General features: G+C 42.3%; 1 protein-coding gene across 4 annotated transcripts; it reads left to right on the forward strand.

Moving 5' to 3' along the window:
* The first annotated feature begins 1,700 nt into the window (after positions 1 to 1,700).
* Positions 1,701 to 19,645, forward strand: hm13 (histocompatibility (minor) 13). 4 transcript variants are annotated; one of them, XM_072696915.1, is made up of 14 exons: positions 1,701 to 2,099; positions 4,077 to 4,100; positions 6,729 to 6,827; positions 7,700 to 7,782; positions 7,875 to 7,963; positions 9,431 to 9,516; positions 10,197 to 10,322; positions 11,022 to 11,079; positions 11,182 to 11,265; positions 12,234 to 12,270; positions 12,429 to 12,531; positions 12,627 to 12,712; positions 16,334 to 16,531; positions 18,138 to 18,226. In XM_072696915.1, the coding sequence occupies exons 1-13, from the start codon at positions 1,887 to 1,889 to the stop codon at positions 16,482 to 16,484; spliced, it is 1,239 nt and encodes a 412-aa protein (XP_072553016.1). In that variant the 5' UTR covers positions 1,701 to 1,886; the 3' UTR covers positions 16,485 to 16,531; positions 18,138 to 18,226. The 4 variants fall into 4 exon arrangements, with proteins under 4 accessions (XP_072553016.1, XP_072553018.1, XP_072553017.1 ...); XM_072696917.1 differs by lacking the exon at positions 16,334 to 16,531 and having other exon boundaries at positions 18,138 to 19,645; XM_072696916.1 differs by lacking the exon at positions 4,077 to 4,100.
* Positions 19,646 to 21,316: the final 1,671 nt, after the last annotated feature.

Below are 21,316 nucleotides of genomic sequence, written 5' to 3' on the forward strand. Positions count from 1 at the left end.
ATTGTTTAGTGTATTTTTCTTTCTTTTTTATTTTTTTATTTTCCAGCTGAGCTAAGCTGGATTTTTACTCCCCGGACCTGACCTGGATTCGCCATATGCTCACATCAAGCTATACAATAAAAATCTACATTTAAACTTAACTAAACCTTAACTTAATGAAGTAAAGTGCAAAAGTGCAAAAGAAAAATAAAAGAAAAATGAAGAAAATAAAAATAGAATAAGTTACATTTAAGTTAAAGAATAGAATATAAGCAAAAAAAAGTACAGAATACAAATATACAAATATATATACAGAGATTCGCCATAGTTGCTTGTTTTATCTAGTTACACGTTGACTTTGGGTTGTTTTTATATATAAATATTGGAATAATTTGACAAAAACAGCCAAACATACATTAAGTTTTAGTTTAATGGAGGTACTATTATGCATATTATGATTCTAAAGGCATTGAAGGCATTTAGCAGATGCCCGTAGCTTAGATACTACTAATTACAAAGGCCAGTATGGAGACCCTAATACTCGACGCTACGCCTCGCCCAAGTACTCTCAGAAGAGCTGGTGACTCTGACCAAGAAGAAGGTCGCTCCACCGCTTCGGTGCAGGACAGAAAAACGTCTGGACGCTCGTCTTCCGTGGATCTTAAAGGATGGCGGGTCGAGCCGAGCTGTACTTGAAGCTGGAAGGGCTCTCGGAGCAGATCGACCTTTGACCGTCGCCATCAAGTACGGAGGGGCTGGCTGGTCCAGGCTTGGCCTTGTAGGCCAGAGTCAGGGGTCTGAATCTGATGATCTGAGCAGCAGCTACAACAGGAAGCCGGTGGCACTCCAAAACGAGCCGTACAGCGTCCAGAATGTTAATATCCAGAATGCCTTATTTTTTGTAGAGCTGCAATCCAATCCATCATTCATAATCAAATTGATAGTTAATAAAAAAAAAAATTGACATAATGTAAACATATGGCACCAATAGAAATGCTCCAGAAATGACTTGGAATAAAATCTTCTGCAGACTTAGATTAGAAAAGTCTAGTCTAAATTATTTCTATTATATTGTAAAAAATTAATGCTAAAGTTTACAATATAATATAAATAATTTAGACCTAATTTAACCGAACCTATCTTCATCATATGCCTTGTTATTTTAAATAGTTAAATTAAATTAGATAAATTAAATTAGCATAGGGTACTATGGTTATGGTCCAGGCTATTCGACCAACGCGTATGATATGCTGGTCATGCTGGTCGGCCAGTTTGGTAGTATTTGTCAGTGTAATGTGTCCTCCGCGTTTAAACCCATCTGTGGTAGTGAACACACACTCACACACACACACACACACACTCACACACACACACTAGTGATCTAGGGGCAGTGAGTACACACATACCCAGAGCGGTGGGCAGCCAACTCCAGCGCCCGGGGAGCAGAGAGGGTAAAGGGCCTTGCTCAAGGGCCCAACAGTGGCAGCTTGTCGAGCCCGGGAATCGAACCCACAACCCACAACCCTGTTATTAATAGCTCTGACCGCTGAGCCACCACTGCCCAATGCTGAAGGTCCAGCAAAACCATCAAACGAAACACACACACACACACACACACACACACACACACACACACACACACACACTGGTCAGGTATTGTGCGTAATTTGACATGCCACTCCGATAGGTGGCAGTATCGCGACTGTTTCTCACCACAGAGCCGAAGAAAGCTTTAGTTTCCCGGAGAGCTTTTAGGGAAACGTGGCCTTACCGGAGAGAAGACCGCCGCGGTTGTTGTGACCAGGCGCTCCGGACTGACCGTGCACTTTCTGCTTCACACACACACACACACACACACCTTTTCTACTCCTTCATCGCTTTCTCTCACACACACACACTCTCCCGTCATGGCCGATATAGACCAGGGATCCTCTGCGCCGCTGCCCACCGAAGGCGCCCCGCTGCAGGAGGCGAACGGCACGGACGCGCTGAACGCCACCGCCGCCAAGTTCGTGGCCACGGCCGAGGGCACCGCGCTGGCGTACGGCAGCCTGGTGCTGATGGCCCTGCTGCCCATTTTCTTCGGTGCGCTGCGCTCCGTCAGCAGCTCCAAAAGCAAGGTGGGTTCCGGTTTAGCTCGGGTCTGCGATCTAGGCCAAATGACACGGACTCGGATAAGCGAGGGAAGCCGGATAAGACCGGCCCGGATTTGCTGGGGTGGCTCGGTTACCCTCCGGCCGGTGTACTGTACTGCTAGTCTACAGGGGGATGCATTTTGGAGGGTGGTAATGTTAGATAGAGGGGTTCCCATATGCCAGATGTTCGCCTGCTGAACAGCTGGCGCTCTCTTCTTGAACCGGAGTGCAGCAGACTACTGTCACTTACAAGGTTTTTCTACAGGAGTCCTCTACAAATAGTGTATTTCTGACCATTACTGTAACCTACAGGTTATTAAATATGCATATCAGATTACTATAAGACAATGAGTTAATTATAAAAGGGGATGAAAATATTGCGTATTGTAATTTAATTATAATTATTATATTTATATAATATTATTTTTCTTATTTCTTTTATTTTCTTATAATAATAAACTGAACTCATTTATTTAATGCTCACAATCAATCCAGTTCAGCCATTTCCAATAACATAGCTGATCGAGCAGCTGTGTTTGTAGTCTTTGCAATTTTGAAAATCGTCCGGACGATCAATAAATGATCAAAAATGTTTGAATTCATTGTAAATTCTCTTCATATCTCCAAGAATGAAACATCTGAGTAGCCGTGTGTCTCCTGACATCCTGTAACATATGGCACGTGTGACCTCATATCAGTGCTTATACACTGCTTAACATGGTAAGACTGACAATGACTCGTGGCTCCGTTTTATTTATTAATATAAAATACGTATACAAATAAAAGCAGGTCTTCATCCAGCTTCATCCAGCTTCAGGCTCAGAAGTGGCTCCTGCAGCTCTTCAGCTCCTGCACCTGTGTATTCTGCCTCTCTGGTTTTAAAGCACGGCTGAATTGGGCTCTCACTTGACGGCATGGCGCAACCCTTGGGTCAAGGTGTATGCTGGTTGGGTTGTAGTAGACGGGTCTGGATTAGCCTGGGATGCTGATTCTGTTTATAAAAAAAGAAAAATCAGAACCAAAAATTCAGTTATTTATTTATTTTACAGGATTTCTAAAAAAAAAAGTGTATTTCTGACAATTACTGTAGCTTAGGGTAATTATTACTGTACAATAGGGTAATTTATAAGGGGGTGAAAATACTGCATATTGTAATATAATAATACTATAATTAATGTGTAAAAATTGTAATAATATGTAAAATGTGTAATTTATTTATATGTTTAATATATATATATATATATTTATTTATTTGATTTATAATTTTTTATTTATTTATTTACACATTTTAATGCTGACTATCAGCCAATTTTTATCCGATCTTTGTTCTTCTATAAGTAATACAGGCCCACAACTTGGGTAAGATATGCTAATATCCAACAGTAAACCCCAGTAAAATCACGATTTTAGTACCAGTTTCTAAAATCAGAATAAAATAGACTAAATAATAAAATAATATTGCATGTTTTGTACTAAAAGAGAGGAGACAGGACAGGAGGACAAAAAACGCTGACAGTTCATCAAGAAGGTTCATTTGAATAGATTTTATTTTAATCTATTCAAATCTTCCATGTTTGGTATCTGATCAGGCTTTTGGGGTGGGGGGGGGTTAACGTCATGCAGTCGTGTTGGTTGAGTGTTGGTTGAGCTCCTCACCTGCTTTATTATTGCTCATGCCTCTCACTATAAACAGGCCCACTAGTCCACTGCTGTTCTACAGGGAACTCAGAACTCGTGGGGTTTTGCAACCCAGCACCTTGTTGGGATACTCCTAATTCTGTCATTAAATGTTAAAGACTGCTTTCCCAGACCCAGATTAAGCCCAAGTCTAGACCGAAAAGCATGTGCAGTGGTGACTCACCATTGGCTTTGCAGTTGAGTCCGACAATAGGCTCAGTCCATGTCTAGGAAAGCGGCCTGTAGTGTTTCCTCCTGGCCTTACGTTTCTTATTTTGCCCGTAGGTCGGTGCTGAGAGTGGTTACGGAGTGAGTATCAGCACTGGTGGCACAGCCAGACACCGCCTACTTACCACCTGTGTCATTCACGCCTCATGGTGTCTGCGTGCAGGGGAACCGCGGTGGGGCTTTCACGGCCGGGTGTGGACAGCTTTGCGAGTGTTTTGTGGAGTCCAGTGCAGTCAAAACTGCTGGCTGAAGCTGATGCTGCTACTTCAGCTGCAGATGATCAGAACATAGTTAGAGGGGATTATTCTGGAGGAGTCTGAGGTCTTATTTAACCCTCGTTTAGATGATTTAGTCTGGTCTGCTCTTGATTGAAGTTGAAGTGAGTGGTAAAGAAGGTCCCCATCATGGCCAGATCCAAAGAGCTCTCTGAGGCCTTCAGAAAGAAGGCTGTAGATGCAGATGAGAAGATGGTTCTGGGACTGGGTTTTAAAAACAAGTGGAGAACATTTAGGACCACGGCTAACATGGCCAGGTCAGGCCGTCCTAGCAAGTTCAGCCCAATCGCAGACCTGAAGGTGGGTAAAGAAGCCATCACAGGATCTGCAGGTAGCTCTTATAACAGCTGATGTCAAAGTACAGCATATAAAACAATCAGAAAGTGAAGAACTCAACACGTCTGATTTTAATGGGAGGCGTGCAAGGAAGAAACCCCCTGACTGTATAGGCTCATCCAGCACTTAGTAGTAAATAGGGGTAAGGCTGGTGTCAGTCTGCTTCAGGAATCGGTACACAGCACAGCTTTAGACTGGAAAACTGAAGTGTGGTGTTTTCTATTCTGTTATAGTCATTAATTTATGTTTTTATTGTGTATTTATTAAACATTTATTTCTCATATTTGAGGCACCAGTTCTGTTTTACTGAAGTATTCTGGGAGAGAGAAGCGATTTGTAGAAACGGTTGAACGCTGACCATGATATGGCCTCAGCAAGTCTGTTATCAGACCTACATTTTCATAAAGGTGAAGGTATATCAGGGCTCCCTTCATTCATCATCAACTGCTCCTCAAATTCCTCCACCTCACGCTCCCACCTCCCCGCTCTCAAACAGCATCCACATGTGTTTTTACTAATAGACATTTTCTATAAAGAGCATCATTTTTTGGGTGCTTTTAGGCTCCCCCTGCAGTTGTGGAGTGTAATTCATGTTTACACCACTGCAGTAAGTCCAAATCTTGCTTCATCTCGCACCCTCTCATGGACAACTGTACATGGGCAGAGTAGTACTACAGGAGTTTACACTAATATGACTCTGTCCCATAGTGCAGTAGTAGCAAAAATGGGCCTGGAGTGGCATTGACAGAGATGCCATTCTCCCTGTTAGTCAGTCAGTGCTGTTTTAGGGTAGGGTCGCTGCTGTTTTAGGGTAGAAATGCTACTCAATGCTCCTATCAAGCAGTTTGGGGTAGATCGCCCACTGAAACGGCGTGTTCTAGTTTATAGTGTAGGATATTAGCTGCGGTTGGGCTAGCAAAGACAGAGCCAGCGATGATCTGGGTGTGCTGGAGCTGTGGCGCTGCTCTGCATGCGTTTTTAAATGACGTTTAAGATCCCATTACAGTATGAAGTAATATGTTTTTCAAAGAGGAACTTCACAGCGGAAGAAAAGCTCCCAAACATGAAGCCTCATATATTTAAATTGAGGCCTTTTGAGTCATTGACACACTATCCACCACCCTGACCCACTTTATGGCAGCAGTATTCCGCCGTGGCGGCAGTTTAATTTGCGGCATTGTTTGGCATGTGTCGTGGCAGCTCACCGTAGTGGATAGTTCGAGTGTGGGAACGACTTCTGGGAATCATTTTTCCTCATTTCTTGGTTTCCATTTTTAATGGTTTGGGTTTTAACACTGATGTCAGAGTAACCACATATTTAAACCTAGAGCTGGGCAATATTTAAACATTTTCTGTCACAATATCTAAAGCCATTTTTTATGATGTGTGATATTTATCACAATACTTCGTCATGTAGACAAAACGCATCAACAGTGTAAAATAAAGAAATATATATTTTCTACTCAATTTTACTTTGCACTCCCTTTAATTAAATAAGACTGATTACACACTCTTTGTAATGGAACGTGCAGATGATCAGTGCTCTTTAAGCACTGCCGATATGTACAGTATACTCATAAACGTTAACGTGTACCACGATAACCAGATTTATCACAATACGATATAATATTGCCCAGCTCTATTATAGATGGTATTAACGATGGTTTGGTAACTTTTATCAATAATTTCTAAATAGTTCTGACCAGAGGAGGATGGGTTGGGTCCCCCTTGTGCGTCTTGGTTCCTCCCAAGGTTTCTTCCTCCAGCTCTGAGGGAGTTTCTCCTTGCCACTGTCGCCATTGGCTGCTCACTGGGGGTCTTGGATCTTTAATGTCTGCTTATATCTTTTACTAATTACAAATTATGTAAAGCTGCTTTGTGACGACAACCGTTGTAAAAAGCTATACAAATAAATTTGACTTGACTCTGTTTAAACCTCTTAGGGTAAATGTGTCAGAACCCTTGGGCTGCTTTGGTGTGTGGGTGTTTGTTTTTGTTTTTTTTTTTGGGGGGGGGGGTGGTAATTTGAGAAAGTTAGCTCCATTCGTTACCTCTGAAGTCTGTCTGTCTTCATTATCTCTCTTTGTCTTTTTCACAGAATTCCTCAGACATGCCAGAAACCATCACCAGCAGAGATGCAGCTCGCTTTCCAATCATTGCCAGCTGCACTCTCTTCGGCCTCTATCTGTTCTTCAAGGTGAGCGGCATCCCCCTCATGATCACGTTCTTTCATAACCAGGGTTTAGATGATTTGTCTTTATAAATTGTTTACAAATTGTGCACCTTTTTCAAAGTAATGTTTTACTAATTATTTACTTACATTTTGTTTGTAAAAAAGCTCTATTGGGATTGGATTTTTGTTTTAATCCTATATAAATAAATCATCAGTGATCAAATTCTTGCAATTTTACTGCCGTCCTTCACTACAGGAACTAGACAATCTGAGTTTGTGTGCATTTACACACACGCTATACTATACGGACATAAGTATTGGGATAACCGCTCATTCATTGCTGCTTCAGCAATCAAGGGTCTTTTAAAAAAATATTTAATAAATAAATAATAATAATATAATTTTGATGGAGTACCTGTCTCTACTGAACAATAACATTTAAATGATTGTTACTCAAATATCTTGTATCCTCAAAATGGCAAGACTGGCAAGAATGGCATATTTCATGTCATTTTCCAAAAAACAATGATCTGATTCACATTGTCCAAAAGTGGACAAATGGCCCAAAACATTTTATTATATTTTATCTTATCTTAAAATATGTATTTTATCTTATTTTAAAAACAAATAATACAAAAATCGTACATACATTTATCTAAAACGTAGATCGTCTTTGCAGCAGCTGAGTTTCTGCTGTTCTTTAGTTTGACCTGACTGCACATTTGCCCTGAAGATCATTGAAATTACAGGACTAATTTTACTATATATTTTTTACTTTCTTGGTGTTTAAATAAATGACAGTTCTGTCTCAGTCGAACTGAGTATACAGTACTTGCGCACCTTAATGAAGGGATCGTATCAGTTAAACTGCTTTTCTTGTGTCTTTCTGTATCTAGATCTTCTCTCAGGAGTACATCAACCTTCTCCTGTCGATGTACTTCTTCGTGCTGGGGATTTTAGCTCTGTCGCACACGATGAGGTAAGGGGCACTCATGGGCATAAAGACCATCCTCGACAAGTTCTAACACTTACATCTGTCTAATGCCGTCTGCATTGTCTGTCTTATGTCAGTCCCTTCATGAATAGGGTTTTCCCCGCCAATCTGCCCAACAAGCAGTACCAGCTCCTCTTCACCCAGGGATCAGGAGAGACCAAAGAAGGTGAGGACTGGTATGATTGAGTAGAGATATGAAGAAAAAGGAAAAGCCTGAATAAGAAATGGGTTTGTTTGAAATCATTAATCTGTGAATACCAGCTTTGTTGAACTGTAGGGGTGCACTGATATAAGAAATGTGGGTCGATGATTGAAAGTAAATCTGGAAATTGAGACTACATCTACCTAGCTGTGCAATCTTGCCTGTATAAGGTGATAGGGACATGAGGCTCCTGTAGATGGGGCTATAAATACCTGCGGGTGTGTGACAGGACTCCTTGACTGAGAAGAGGTGGGACAGTGCAGTGAGTGTCTCGTTGGATATGTAGGAAATGGGTCACAAAGCAGAGGGATTGCATTTGGGCTTGGGCGAAGGCCGTAGTGTGGAGGAAGTAGCTGAATCTGCAGGTGTTTGGAAGCTTACGGTCACACGGGTCTACCAGCAGTGGCAGGAATGGCAACACCAGTTACTTTCAGCAGTTTTTCTTTTTGTCTGGGGAGTTCAGGCATGGACTAAAGGGTTATAAAGCCCCCCAGCATTGAGCTGGGGAGCAGTGGAAGAACTGTGTTCTCTGGAATGATGGATGGTTGGTGCTCCATGGTGCTGGTACTTCTGGGATGATGAGGAAGAATGATGATCATCCAACATCCTGACCTCTCTAATGCTCTTGTCACTAAAGATACAACCCAGACAAGCAGGTGTCCTAAACCCCTAAAAAGGAAATGCTGGGCTGCCTGTAGGCACTGCTGTAAATTATTGGACACCACCGTGTGGCTACGTTATTAAATGCAGATATTTTCAAGTAGCCAGGTTAGATTACTGATGGGGGAAAAAAATGAGGGGCTTTTCCTATTGTATTAAAAGTGGTTGCTGAATCTGGAGGATAATCGTCTACTGGGACCATTTTGAAGGTCTTAATGTCAGCCATGCTACTTTAAATGCACCTGGAGAGATTTCAGCATTCTCCTAGTTAATGACTCACAGTCTCGTCAGTCCTAATTCTCCCTTTTTTCCACTGCCTTTGACCTTTTATTTTACCTTCTGTTACCATTGGCTTCCTCAAAAGAGGCTCAGATCTGAATCTTTGGAAAGCTGCTTTGTGGCAACACCTGTTATGAACAGTACTGTGCTGTATTCTGGATGGCTGACGTCCCATTCTTGAGGCAAAAAAAAAAAAAAAAGTGAGTGAGCCGCAGTAGAAAATAGAAAACACAAGGTGGTGACTGATTTTACTGAGGCCGAGAGTGAGGGAAGGTGACGGTTATGGTCAGGAAATGAGAGAGAGTAGCAGCATATGGCAGTTAGAAGCTGTGCCAAGAGCACCAGGGTGATTCTCTGCAGATGTCCGTGTCAGAAACCGAAAACGATGCTCCGTGCCTGACTGAGCTGACGGTTTCTCAGATGGGTTGTGAATGTGTTGAATGCAGTGAAATGTTAAATTGAAGCACTAAAACAGGACCGATCTCCCCACAGAAATCGTCAACTATGAGTTTGACACCAAGGACCTGATATGCCTGGGGATTAGCAGCGTTGTGGGCGTCTGGTACGTCCTTAAAAAGGTACGGTTCAGCTCCGCAATTCTGAATAACATGGTGTGGTAAGTGTCCGTCCGCTAGAGGTGTAAGTCTGTAAGCTCTACTATCAACTGTTTCATTCCAAAACTCGATGATTCCTGCAGAATGGTTGACAAATGTATGCAGGATGTCCTTTAAGGAGCTAAAAATGCTCTAACATGTATAATGTCTTATGTTATTAAATAATAAAAATGTCAATTATTTTTACTAACAATAATTGACTTTATTAACGTGTGTGTGTGATTTTCGCACTTGTCTCTGATCTTAAACGAAACTCAGAAACTCTCATCCTTTAATAATCTACTGCTATAACAGGCTGCTTGTTTGGGTGGATTTGACATGCTTTTGATATTTTGACTGATGGTATTTCATGATTTACCGGCAGTCTCAGTAACTTTCATTATGTTAGAGGTGACTTATTTTGTTGTAGAATAAAAGTGAGATTTTTTGGGTTTTTCTTTTTTTTTTTTTTTTTTTCTGAAACCAATAAATTGGATTCTAAGGTCGGCTGATTTTATTGACCTGCTGATAGATCAGTCAGTCCGTAGTGTCTTTAGGCATGCCTTGTTTATTTGTATACGTGTGTGTGTGTGTGTGTGTGTGTGTGTGTGTGTGTGTGTGTGTGTCATTTCAATAATGTGACATCATGTGTTCTTGATTGACAGCACTGGGTTGCCAATAATCTCTTCGGTCTGGCCTTTGCCCTGAATGGAGTTGAGCTCCTACACCTGAATAACGTCAGCACTGGCTGCATCCTGCTGGGGGGTCTGTTTGTGTACGATGTGTTCTGGGTAAGTTTACCGTACAGCAGTTTTAATTGGAGTATTAACTGACATGCAGCATGTTGTATTGTTTTTATAGTAATTAGCATGTTGGGGATAAACATGGGGGACGTTAGTGGTTGGAGTGTTAGGTTGGGTCACTGGAAACCAAATAATTTAATTTAATTTCTAGTACTTTTGTAATGTAGCTTGCAGTAATTAATAAACTGTAAATTGAAATGTTAACACTCACTAAATAAGTGAATTGGGACACTGCTGTATTGTGGTCAGTACACCCCTAGTAACTCCATACATGCGTTGCTGCATGATGTGCTGTTTTCTTTTGGGGAAAATACAATTTAAGAGGAAATAATTTAAATAATATAAAGGATATACATTACTTAATTTTTTTAGTTACATTTTAACCAGAAAAAAAATTATATATATATATATATATATATATATATATATTATTTGTTTAGATAGATTTTAATATTCTAAATGTTCTATTTTGGAACGAATTGCGTTCTGGGTTTTGCTCTACTTATTCGATCCACATAAAATTCATCAGAATGATGTAAGTTGTATTGGCTGTCAGACGAGGTTGGCGGTCCTTTGGCTCGGTCACTTTCTATCAGTGTGGTTTTCCACTTCAACTACCACTCCTCATATGCAGCTGTCTTCGAATATGTGATGATCAGACGTGACAATCTGCTTCTTGGCTTCTAGGTTTTTGGCACCAACGTCATGGTGACTGTTGCAAAGTCATTCGAAGCCCCAATTAAGTGTGAGTATTATTTATTAATTGTATTTATGTATCTGCTTGCTAGCATTGGTTGGTCAGCTGACTTCTCAAACTGACTTGGCTTTTCTGTCTCTGTTCTTGCAGTGGTTTTCCCACAGGACCTGCTGGAGAGGGGGCTGGATGCCAGTAACTTTGCCATGCTGGGTCTGGGGGACATTGTCATTCCAGGTACTTTTAGACAGATAAAGTCTATGATGCTGTTTAGCCAAATGCAAGCTAGTTACATGCAAACCTAATTGCAAAAATGTAATTACTATTGACTGCAAACCTAGAAAATGCCTACAGGGTTCCCACTTGTCCCAGTACTTTTGTCCATATAGTGTAGGTATACTGTCCGGCCATCGTGTGTGAGTTTTTAATTATGGAAAAGTCGTGGAAAATGTCTGTATTAAAGAGTATTAAAAAAATCACACATTGAAAGAAAAAAAAATAACCAACTAATTAATCATTAGTTATTATTTTACTAATTATTTTTCATTTTAATAATACTTAAAAGTCCTTAAAGGATGGTCTGTCTACTCCCAGGCAGTTATTTTCATTTCTACAGGGTCAGGCACCTCTTTATTATTATTGTTATTATTATTATTGTTATTTTTAATTTATTTTTTTTATTTTAAACCTCTGAACCCAAAATTGATACCCTAGCTAACTTTTAAAATATGTATTTGAAAAAATATTTATATTATATTAAAATAAACAAAAAGTGTTACACAGGAGTTTTCACCATCAAGATGGTTTGTTCCTTTTATTGAAAGTCTGGGCTTTCTGTAATACAGCCCACATGTTTAAAATAAGATTAAGATTAGGATCACAGTTTATGACTATTGTACAGCAGGCAAACCGAATTGAGCCTCCGTTTTAACCCAGCCATGGCACACACATATACACACACTGGTGTCTATGGGCAGTGAGCTTGCACACAAAGTCCACCTTAGCACCCGAGTAGCATTTGAGCCTTGAGGTGCCTTGCTTAATGGGAACCTCATCCGTGCCGTTGACTGACTTTCTGGCCCCAAGCCGGCTTCTCTAACCTTTTGGGTGCCCAAATCGTATCGCACCCAGTGACGTCTTCTCTGGCCAGCAGATTCATGTAGTCGTAATCAGACACTGAAGCCATGTTTCTTTTTTGTTCTCAGGGATCTTCATCGCTCTGCTGCTTCGTTTTGATGTCAGGTACATTTTCTCAGATTTTTTGCATTCAGATCTTTCACATTTGACTGGGATTTAAGTAAATAAAGGGTGGTCTTTGACTTGCAAAGCACTGTATATAAGGAGCCATGCACATATAAGCATTGCAAAGGTCCAGTGAAATGTGTCCGTTCTTTACACAGTCTGAAGAACAACTCCCGGACATACTTCTACACCAGCTTCCTCGCCTACATCTTTGGCCTGGGCCTCACCATCTTCGTCATGCACACATTCAAACACGCCCAGGTGAGAAATGGAGAAGCTAGGAAGGAACTAACAGAAGGGAAAATGCACTTTCCGAACAGTGACTGAAAATGCTGCGTGTGTTCTGTGCTTTCCAGCCTGCTCTGCTATACCTGGTCCCAGCCTGTGTGGGTTTCCCAGTGGTGGTGGCCCTGCTGAAAGGAGAGCTGACGGAGATGTTTAGGTAAACGGCCTGCAGGCCTTCACTATCTTCTCTAAACACTTCAGATAGCACACGGCCCGGCCAGCAGTTAGGTCTGTTTGGTCTACGCCAGCATTTTTATCATCCCAGTTCAAAACAAACAGGACCCTGACTTTTAGGACTTTGCCCCAAATACTTGAGGGTTTTAAAGGGTCCATGCTGTGGAAACCCCCCTTTTGAATGAATCTTGCTTGTGAGGTCACATTTCTGCTTTTTGAATTAAGTGCCATACAGACAGCCAATCAGAACAGAGATCATTTACATATAGGTTACAAAAAACAGGGCCCTGACTTTCAGAACTTTTTTATAATAAATATAATATTTTAATATTATATTTTATATTATTTATAGTTTAGTCCTTATTGCTTTTTGAATGAGGTAAATTATTCATAAGAATCATGGTAACAGAAACAGGACCCTGACTTTTGGAAATTTGCCCGAAATACTAAAGGACCCCTTTTTGAAACGGGCCGTTTTAAATTCATCTTGGTTGTGATGTCACAGTCATGAAAGCATTTACACACAGCATTTCACATTCAGCCTATTTCTGTAGTAGTTGTGTTTGTGCCTGATTGCTTTTTAAATGAGGCACAGCACAGGCAGCCAATTAGAACAGAGGTAATTTACATACAGGTCACCAAAAATAAATTCATCTTGGCTGTGATGTCACAGGCATGAACACATTTGCATTCAGCTTTTTCACAACAACCTATTGCATGAATTTTTCAAACTGCTTTCTGAATGAGGCACAGTACAGGCAGCCAATCAGAACAGAGGTCATTTACATATAGGTCATAAAAAAACAAACAGGACCCTGACTTTTTTAGGACTTTGCCCCAAATTCATGAGAGTTTTAAAGGGCCCTCCTTTTAAAGTCGTCTTGCTTGCGAGGTCACAGTCATGAAATCATTTCTGACTGCTTTTTGAATAAAGTGCGGGATAGACAGCCAATCAGAACAAAGATACTTTACATATAGGTCACAATAACAAACAAGACCCTGACTTTTAGAGCTTTGCCCCAAATACTTGGAATTTTTAAAGGACCCCTTTTTGAAACGGGCCAAATTCATCTTGGTTGTATATTCGTCCCGATTGCTTTTTGAATGAGGCACAGTACAGGCAGCCAATCAGAACAGATGTCATTTACATACAGGCTACCAAAAATAAATTAATCTTGGCTGTGATGTCACAGGCATGAACACATTTGCATTCAGCTTATTACATGACTTTGTCTGACTGCTTTCTGAATGAGGCACAGTACAGGCAGCCAATCAGAACAGTGGTAATTTACATATAGGTCACTGAAAAAAAAAAACTTTTTAAAATGGCCCGTGGAGGCCATTTGCAACACATTTGCATACGGCATTTCACTTTCAACCTACTATTGTAGTAGTCGTATTAGTTTAGGGGTATAGGACAGACAGCCAATCAGAACGGAGATAATTTGCATAAAGCTAATTTACATATTAGGATTTCTCTCACCAGTAAAGGGCCGATGTACTGGAAAACCCCTTTTTGAGTTCATCTTAGTAGTGCTGTCCCAATCATGAACACATTTGCATACAATATTTCAAATTCAACATAATTATATTTTTAGTCCTGTTTGCTTTTCTGATGAGGTGCAGTGCTGGACAGCCAATCAGAAAACGGGTCGTTTACAAGTAAAATGTAGGAGATGGGGACTTTTAATATTCTCTAATTTCAGTTCTGACACGTTGGCACTGTTTATTACACAAACTCAGTATTTGCCTGTGAATAAACACACACGCATACACGCGCGCACACACACACACACACACACACACACATACACACACACACACACACACACACACACTCTCTCTAAAATCCCCTAATCCTAATCTGACTGCCGATCAGCCTCTCGAAAAGGAAGTGGGGTGTGTTGGTCAAAGCACTGAAGGTGATATTGAGCTCCTGGCAGAGGGAAAGTGAAGTTGGCACGGTAGTAGGGGGGCATCGGAATGCACCTGCCCTTCCAGCCCAGCTACCATTGGCAGGAAATCCTGCCGATAGCTGCCATGGCAACCATCAGGCGGTGACCTTCAGAATGGACATCAGACGGCTTGAGTGCTAAGTTGTGTTTCTATGGCAACCAGCGGGGAGGTGGTTCTGCACTCTTTGTTTTTCCCTTTCTGAGCTGTTCCAGAGTGGATCAGATCCAGCTGGCCACTCCATGTCAAAAACGAGCAAGCTGAGAAAAAAACACTGGTTCTTAGTCCTGGTTCTGTAATAGGTGGACCACAGTCCAGGTCTGGATCTGGACACTGTCCTATCCAGACCTGGACCTTTTACTGATAAACTATTGGAATGTTTGAATATATAAGCATAGCTTTTCTAGCCTGTCCGGCACACGTTTAGTGGCCCTGGAGATTTGCAGACCAATCGAATGCATTGTAAATGTCACATGATGCTACTTAGCCATTCAGCTCTGTGCATTATGATGAGGAATCAAATGTATAGACCTACTGAATATAATGTACATCTTAAATATATAGAAAATAAACATCTAAGTGCCTAGATCTATTGAGGATTTACTGTCTCTCAATATTAAATCTTGGCACTGGAACTGTCCTGGGAGAGTCCGCCCAGTCCTTACATCCCAGCCTCAGGCCTCGCTCGCTCCTACGCTCAGCCTTGCACACCTAGGCCAGATCTAAATACATAGTGGATCTACATTTTGAAAAGTGCTGCTTTCTCTCTGTGTGATAGTTTGGTGAGAGAATCTGTCAAACCTGTATGTGTCCAAAAGTTTGTGGACACCCCTTCTAATAATGCATTCAGCTACTTGAATTTGCATCCATTACTGGCACACACAGTTTGTCTAGTCCCTGTAGAGAAGTACTTCCAATAGAATAGGACTCTCTGGACCTCATTAACGCTCTTTTTGCTATATACAGTCAAACTCTCACAGCAGTGCTCCTCCAAATTCTAGTAGAAAGCCTTCTTCCCTGGACAGTAGAAACAGTTACTCCAACAAAAGCAGGATCAGCTCTTTTTAATATCCTTTGATTTCAAAAGAAACAATAAATTAGCAGGTGTCCCAATACTTTTGTCCATATGGTGCAGGGGTGCACAACTCCAGTCCTGGAGGGCCAGTCTCCGGCAATGGTTGGTAGTTGGCCTACTCAGTCACCCCTGATTCAACTCCTCGGTTAATTAACATTCAGAGTGGGTGTGGTTGAGTAGGGCAACTACCAAATTTCAGTGAAGAGACCTGCCCTCCAGAGACCTGAAGAAATATTAGCTATATTTGAAATTTGGCTATAAGGTTGCTGCCACTCCATGTCTATGGATAACAGTGTGCCGTACATCGTCAAAAAACATAAGCGAGTATATTGGCAATTGCCTACATCAGTTTTGGCAGATCATCCACGTTTGGGTTGGAAGGAAAATTGTAAATTTGATTTTCCAGCAAACGATCATTTTAGGCTGCTCTAAAAATCTGCTTTTCTATGATCCTATTCTATCCTCTATTCTCTCTGTGCTGTTTCTTACCCTCTTTACCCTCCTCTCCTCCTCCCTCACTCATTTTCCCCTCTCTTGTTCTCCTCCTTTTCTCCCTCTCCCCGCTGTGGTGCGCAGCTATGAGTCGTCTGAGGAAGTGTTGCCTCACACGCCGCGCCTCACCCACTTCCCCACTGTCTCTGGCTCCCCGGCCAGCCTGGCCAACTCCATGCAGAGCCTGGCCGGCTCCTCCCCCCGCCGCCGCCGCCACACCCCCTCCAACATGTAACGACCACTACGTCTCCTTTACCGCCCTGTCTACCATCACCTGGGCAGGTATGCCCCCTTACCACCCCCAACCACCCCCTCCATCTGCCACGATCGATTTACACCCCCCCCTTTTTCTCCCTCCCTTCTATACTCTATACTCCATCCCTACAACATCACCACAGCCACCTTCATCCTCTCATCCTGTAATGCTAAAGCAGTGTTCCTCATTCTGGTCCTGGAGTACCCCTGCCCTGCTCAGACACCTCCACCCCCTCCACCCCACCTCAGCTCAACTCCAGGAAATGCAGGGCAGGGCTACACCAGGTTGATGGGCTTTATTCCTTCATTCAGTGGTTGAGGTAATGCTGAATGGTCCTTATGAGCAGTATCTTAGCACTAGGCCGTTTAGCCAGCTCAGTGGAGTTGAGTGTCTCCTTTGACATCAGGGATGGCAATTTTCGATGTCAGCATAGTGTCCGTTCAGGGTTCTGCAGCAAGCTTTTGGCGAGGAGCAATGGGCTGTTTCAGTTTCAAGTTGTTAGATCTGGATGGGATGAGTCTTGGGTGCCTTTACACTTTTGTTTTAGGTGGCTTGGCCTTATCCCGATATAATCCTGATACTCAAGACCGAGAAGTATAGTTATTTACCTTCTGAGAACGTCCACACTGCTGCTGCATCCGGCTGGGAGTAATGTCCGTTAATGGAGCCTTGAGGACGACTGACTCCTTTGTTTAGCCTCACTTCCATATTTTCTAGAAGTAGCCATTGCGTTTAGCCTCGAGAGGCTTTTGCTAGATATCTGGGTTTATGTAAATGTTGGGGCTGTAAATTTATGAGCCAAGACTGTTATGAAAGTATGAGTTTTACAGCATTTACATTATTTAACTACGCCAAGGAGCCAAGCTTTTCTTTCTAGGGCACCTCTAATTTGATGGGGCCTGGTAATGCTGGGAGGTGTGCAGCTACGCTGTGCACCGGTGCCCCTAAATCAATTCCGTTTATGTTCACAGCGTTAAATTTTAGGCCTCGTATCAGTATATATGATATATGATATGATAATGCCAGCCTAAGTTATACCAAAACAGCTAATTACAATTTGACGGTCAATAAATGTCTAATGTGGAAACCTCTAAGTGCTCAGCTCTGCTCAACAGAGAAAACTGTGGCTGGAGACATTCCACCACACAAAGTTCGATAACATGACCCTGGTTTGCAGTTTCGTTGAGCAGAGAACTATACAAACCAGAGGATCCAGAGGGTCTGTAGGGATCTACAACCTAGTAGAGAAGGCGAGAGGCCTCTTCTAGGTTGGTCATGAGGCTGTAGAATGAACCAGATGCACACAGTCTTAACCGGTCTATGCGGACACTCCATAAGCCAGGGGTGGGCAGTTCCGGTCCTGGAAGGCCAGATTTCTGGTCAAGCACACCTAATTCAACCTACTTCTTGCCAGGCTTAGTTAATTGAGGTCTGTCTGAGCAGGGAAATCAGCAAACCGTGCTGGACTTCGGCCCCTGTTGCCCACCCCTGCTGTAAGCGCCAGCAACAAGGAGCAGGCTGTCTCCGGTGCCCTTTGCTGATTGTCCTGTGCTGACCTTTCTTCAGCTGTACTCTGTTGACCTCCTCATGCCAATGTCTCTTTCTCTTCCCCTCCCCTTCTCTCTCCATCAGGTACGAGGAAGTTTCACCCGAGGCGGAGGCGTCACAGACAGAAGAAAAGACAGAATCCGATAAAGACAAATGAACTCTGAGTGAAAACGACCCCCTCAGTCACCAGCTCCTCCCCGCCCTCGTTTCTTTTTTCGCCAACGCCACATTTCCAGAGCCTTGCACCTCTCGGGTTCTGCCAGGGGGGGGCGCTCTTCATCTTGCCCAGTGTGTTGTGCTGTGCATGGAGCAGGCTGATGTATTCTGTAACTGGTTTAATGACGATGAGGTGTTTATTTTGTGTAGTTTCTAAATGGTTTGTAAAGCAAGATGTACAACAGCTTACTCGGTGCCTCTGTATTCGTTAACGTTTCGTTACCACTTTTGTCTCATTTGTTTGCATACGTCATCCAGTTTGCCTTCTGCATTCTTGTAGGATTTTTTTTTTATTATTATTATTATTATTATTATTATTATTGCATATTTTCTCTTTATGGTCCAGAATATATAAAAAAATGCATTTGAAGCAGGAGTGAAGAAGCCGCATATTATTTTATTTTTAGTTCTTCACATTTGTTGGGATGGCTATGCTGTCCAACGAAGCCCATACACTATCTGTACACCGGTACACTATCTGGAGAAAAGTATTGGGACACACCTTAATCATTTGAAATCAGGTGTATATCAAATCAAACATCTAGCCATGCGTCTGCTTTTACAAATTTCCTCCACCTGAGTGGTATTATTATTATTATTCAACACTGGGAGCGTTTAGGAGGAACAGCTCACAGAGAGCAGCTCAGCCACTGAGTGTCTGTCAGACCACGGGCAGGGAGAGCGGGGTCAGGGCCGAGTGCTAAGCTCAGAGCATAGTGCAGAAAAGCCTCCAGCAGCTTTTATGAGCTGCGAAGGGGGACCAACTCCATTTGAAAGCCTTTGGATTTAGAATGGGTGAGTGTAGGTGTCCCAATACTTTTGTCCCTATAGTCTACACACGGCACAAAGCAGGTGGTTTGATTGTCACGTTTTCAGGTTGAGTAAGCCATTGGTTCCTCAGGACCCCAAGAGCCTCCAGGTCCACAATTTCCTTCTCCCCCAGTATTTTGTAATGGAGCAAAGCTGTGGGACCGTCAGGACCAGTTTGAGAACCACTGACGTCTAATGGACGTGTGTAATCGGGGGCTGGGACGAACGCCACGTTCTAGCCGTTGTCATCTTTATTTCTATCAAATAACTGGGACCAAATGACTTCAGCTGCTGGAGATGTTTTAAACACCTGACCTTCTCAGAGAGACTGTATGTACGAAGCAGTTCTGGGACTAAACCTGTCAAACGTTCAGGTTGATCTTTTTAGATCCTGAAGTGTTTGGGACGTCTAATCCTTCGCTGCAAGAGCTTTCTAAAGAGCGTTTAAGGATTGTATGTGTATGTAAAGTGTATGAGGAATGTGCTGAGTGGACACACTCTGACCCACACGTATCATGTCCATGAATATTGTTCTAAGCTTAGTAAAGTGGCATCATTTGCAGTCAGTTCTTGTATTTTCTTCATTTTTTCCTTCTTCTGATGTTCCTGTGCAAGCTATCTATTCAAGCTACTTTGAGGAGCAGTTAATGGACCACCTATAAGCGCGTCGGTGAGGTCAGGTACTGACTTGGAATGACTGTTGGATCACAAATGCCGCTTCAAATCAGTCCAGATATTTTGGAAGAAGCTCCATCACTCCGCGACTCCACAGACTCCCACTAGGAGGGGGGGGAGGGCTTTGTACCCCTCTGGCCAAAGCCTTTAAGTGAAGAACCCGGTAATATCGTCAGTAGCAAGTCATAAATGTGGGTATACCATAAATACCATAAGTAGCTACAGTGTGTAGGTATATATGTTGAGCATCGGAGCAGGGGTGTCATTAGACCCACTTATTTGGTTCTATCCTGGGTTGCATCCTGCAAATTCACTACAGGCACTAGCTACATTTCCCATAATGCCCCAGCGGCTTTTCCAACTTTGTTTGTTTTTTTGAGTAATTATTTAAGAGAAAGTCAGATAATGAATAATCGCTTGTAGCCACTTATAACCTCATAACCTACCGAAAAGAGCAACATGTCAGTTAAGTTAGCATAGGCTTTATTTATGCTAGCTAATAGCAGGCCCTTGATACACAAGCTCGCAAATTAAGCCTTGTTAATTACTAATATTAATATTACCACTAATAATAAGGGTAAAGGTGCAAGTATTTATTACTGTACTATTGCATAGCGAAATGTGCCCTCTGCATTTGACCCATCCGTGGTGGTGAGAACACACCCACTGGTGAACTAGGGACGGTGGGCAGCCAACTCCAGCGCCAGGGGAGCAGAGAGGGTGATAGGCCTTGCTCAAAAGCCCGGGTATCGAACCCACAACCCTCATGTCATCAATAGCTTGGTTGCTCTAACCACTGAGCCAGCACTAACTAGTAGTAGTAGTATTAATCATAATAATAACTAGTAATATTATTACTAAAAATTCTTGGTGTGCCCAAGTCTAAGTAGTCTGGACACTTTTGGGTATGTATGCTGGACAAGACAACCATATTGACCATTAGTGTTGGATACAGACAATGAGAGGGTGAAGGATCTTGCTCATGGGCCCAACAGAGACAGCTTGCAAGCCTGGGTATTGAACCCACAACCGTTTCATTCATAGCCCGGTGCTCTATCCGTTGAGCTAGGGTTGGAGAGTGTAACCTCGTTCTCCTCAGCCTCATTCACAGAGTCTTTCAGCCTTCTTCATACATCACCTCCCTCAATCTCCTTCCTCGCCTCAGCAGTAAACCCACAATGAGGTCAAAGCCCTGAAGACCCAAAAGCTATTTAAAGACACTGTGTAGCCAACGTGTCCTGTGATCATTTCAGTCATCTTAACTTATACGTTCCTGCTAGTCGGTGTGTAAATCTCCAGTCTTCAGAGTTGACCTCATTAGTAGCTCAAAGGGGAATTTTACAAATTTTCAGAAAGTGTGCAAAGGAAGAGATTTGTTGAGGTCTGAGAACGTCCACAGGTGTTTCTCTCCATCCTTTTCCCACTGTGAGAAGATGACTCCAGACCTCAACTTCATGGAACACAAATATAGCCATTGTATTTACCCTCCAAAACCAACAGTGAACCAGTGGTGTCCAAATACGTTGTCAACAGAGTGTATTTGATTAATGTGGAAATGATGC

This window comes from Salminus brasiliensis, chromosome 14, assembly GCF_030463535.1.
Source record: "Salminus brasiliensis chromosome 14, fSalBra1.hap2, whole genome shotgun sequence".
Lineage (NCBI taxonomy): Eukaryota > Metazoa > Chordata > Actinopteri > Characiformes > Bryconidae > Salminus > Salminus brasiliensis.

What these genes read in the sequence shown, in the direction of transcription:
- hm13 (XM_072696915.1), top strand. Translation starts at nt 1,887, where the DNA reads ATGGCCGATATAGACCAGGGATCCTCTGCGCCGCTGCCCACCGAAGGC. An exon ending in GTGCTGAGAGTGGTTACGGA is followed by an intron (nt 4,101 to 6,728) that starts GTGAGTATCAGC and finishes TCTTTTTCACAG; the next exon opens with AATTCCTCAGACATGCCAGA. An exon ending in GGGGGACATTGTCATTCCAG is followed by an intron (nt 11,266 to 12,233) that starts GTACTTTTAGAC and finishes TTTTGTTCTCAG; the next exon opens with GGATCTTCATCGCTCTGCTG.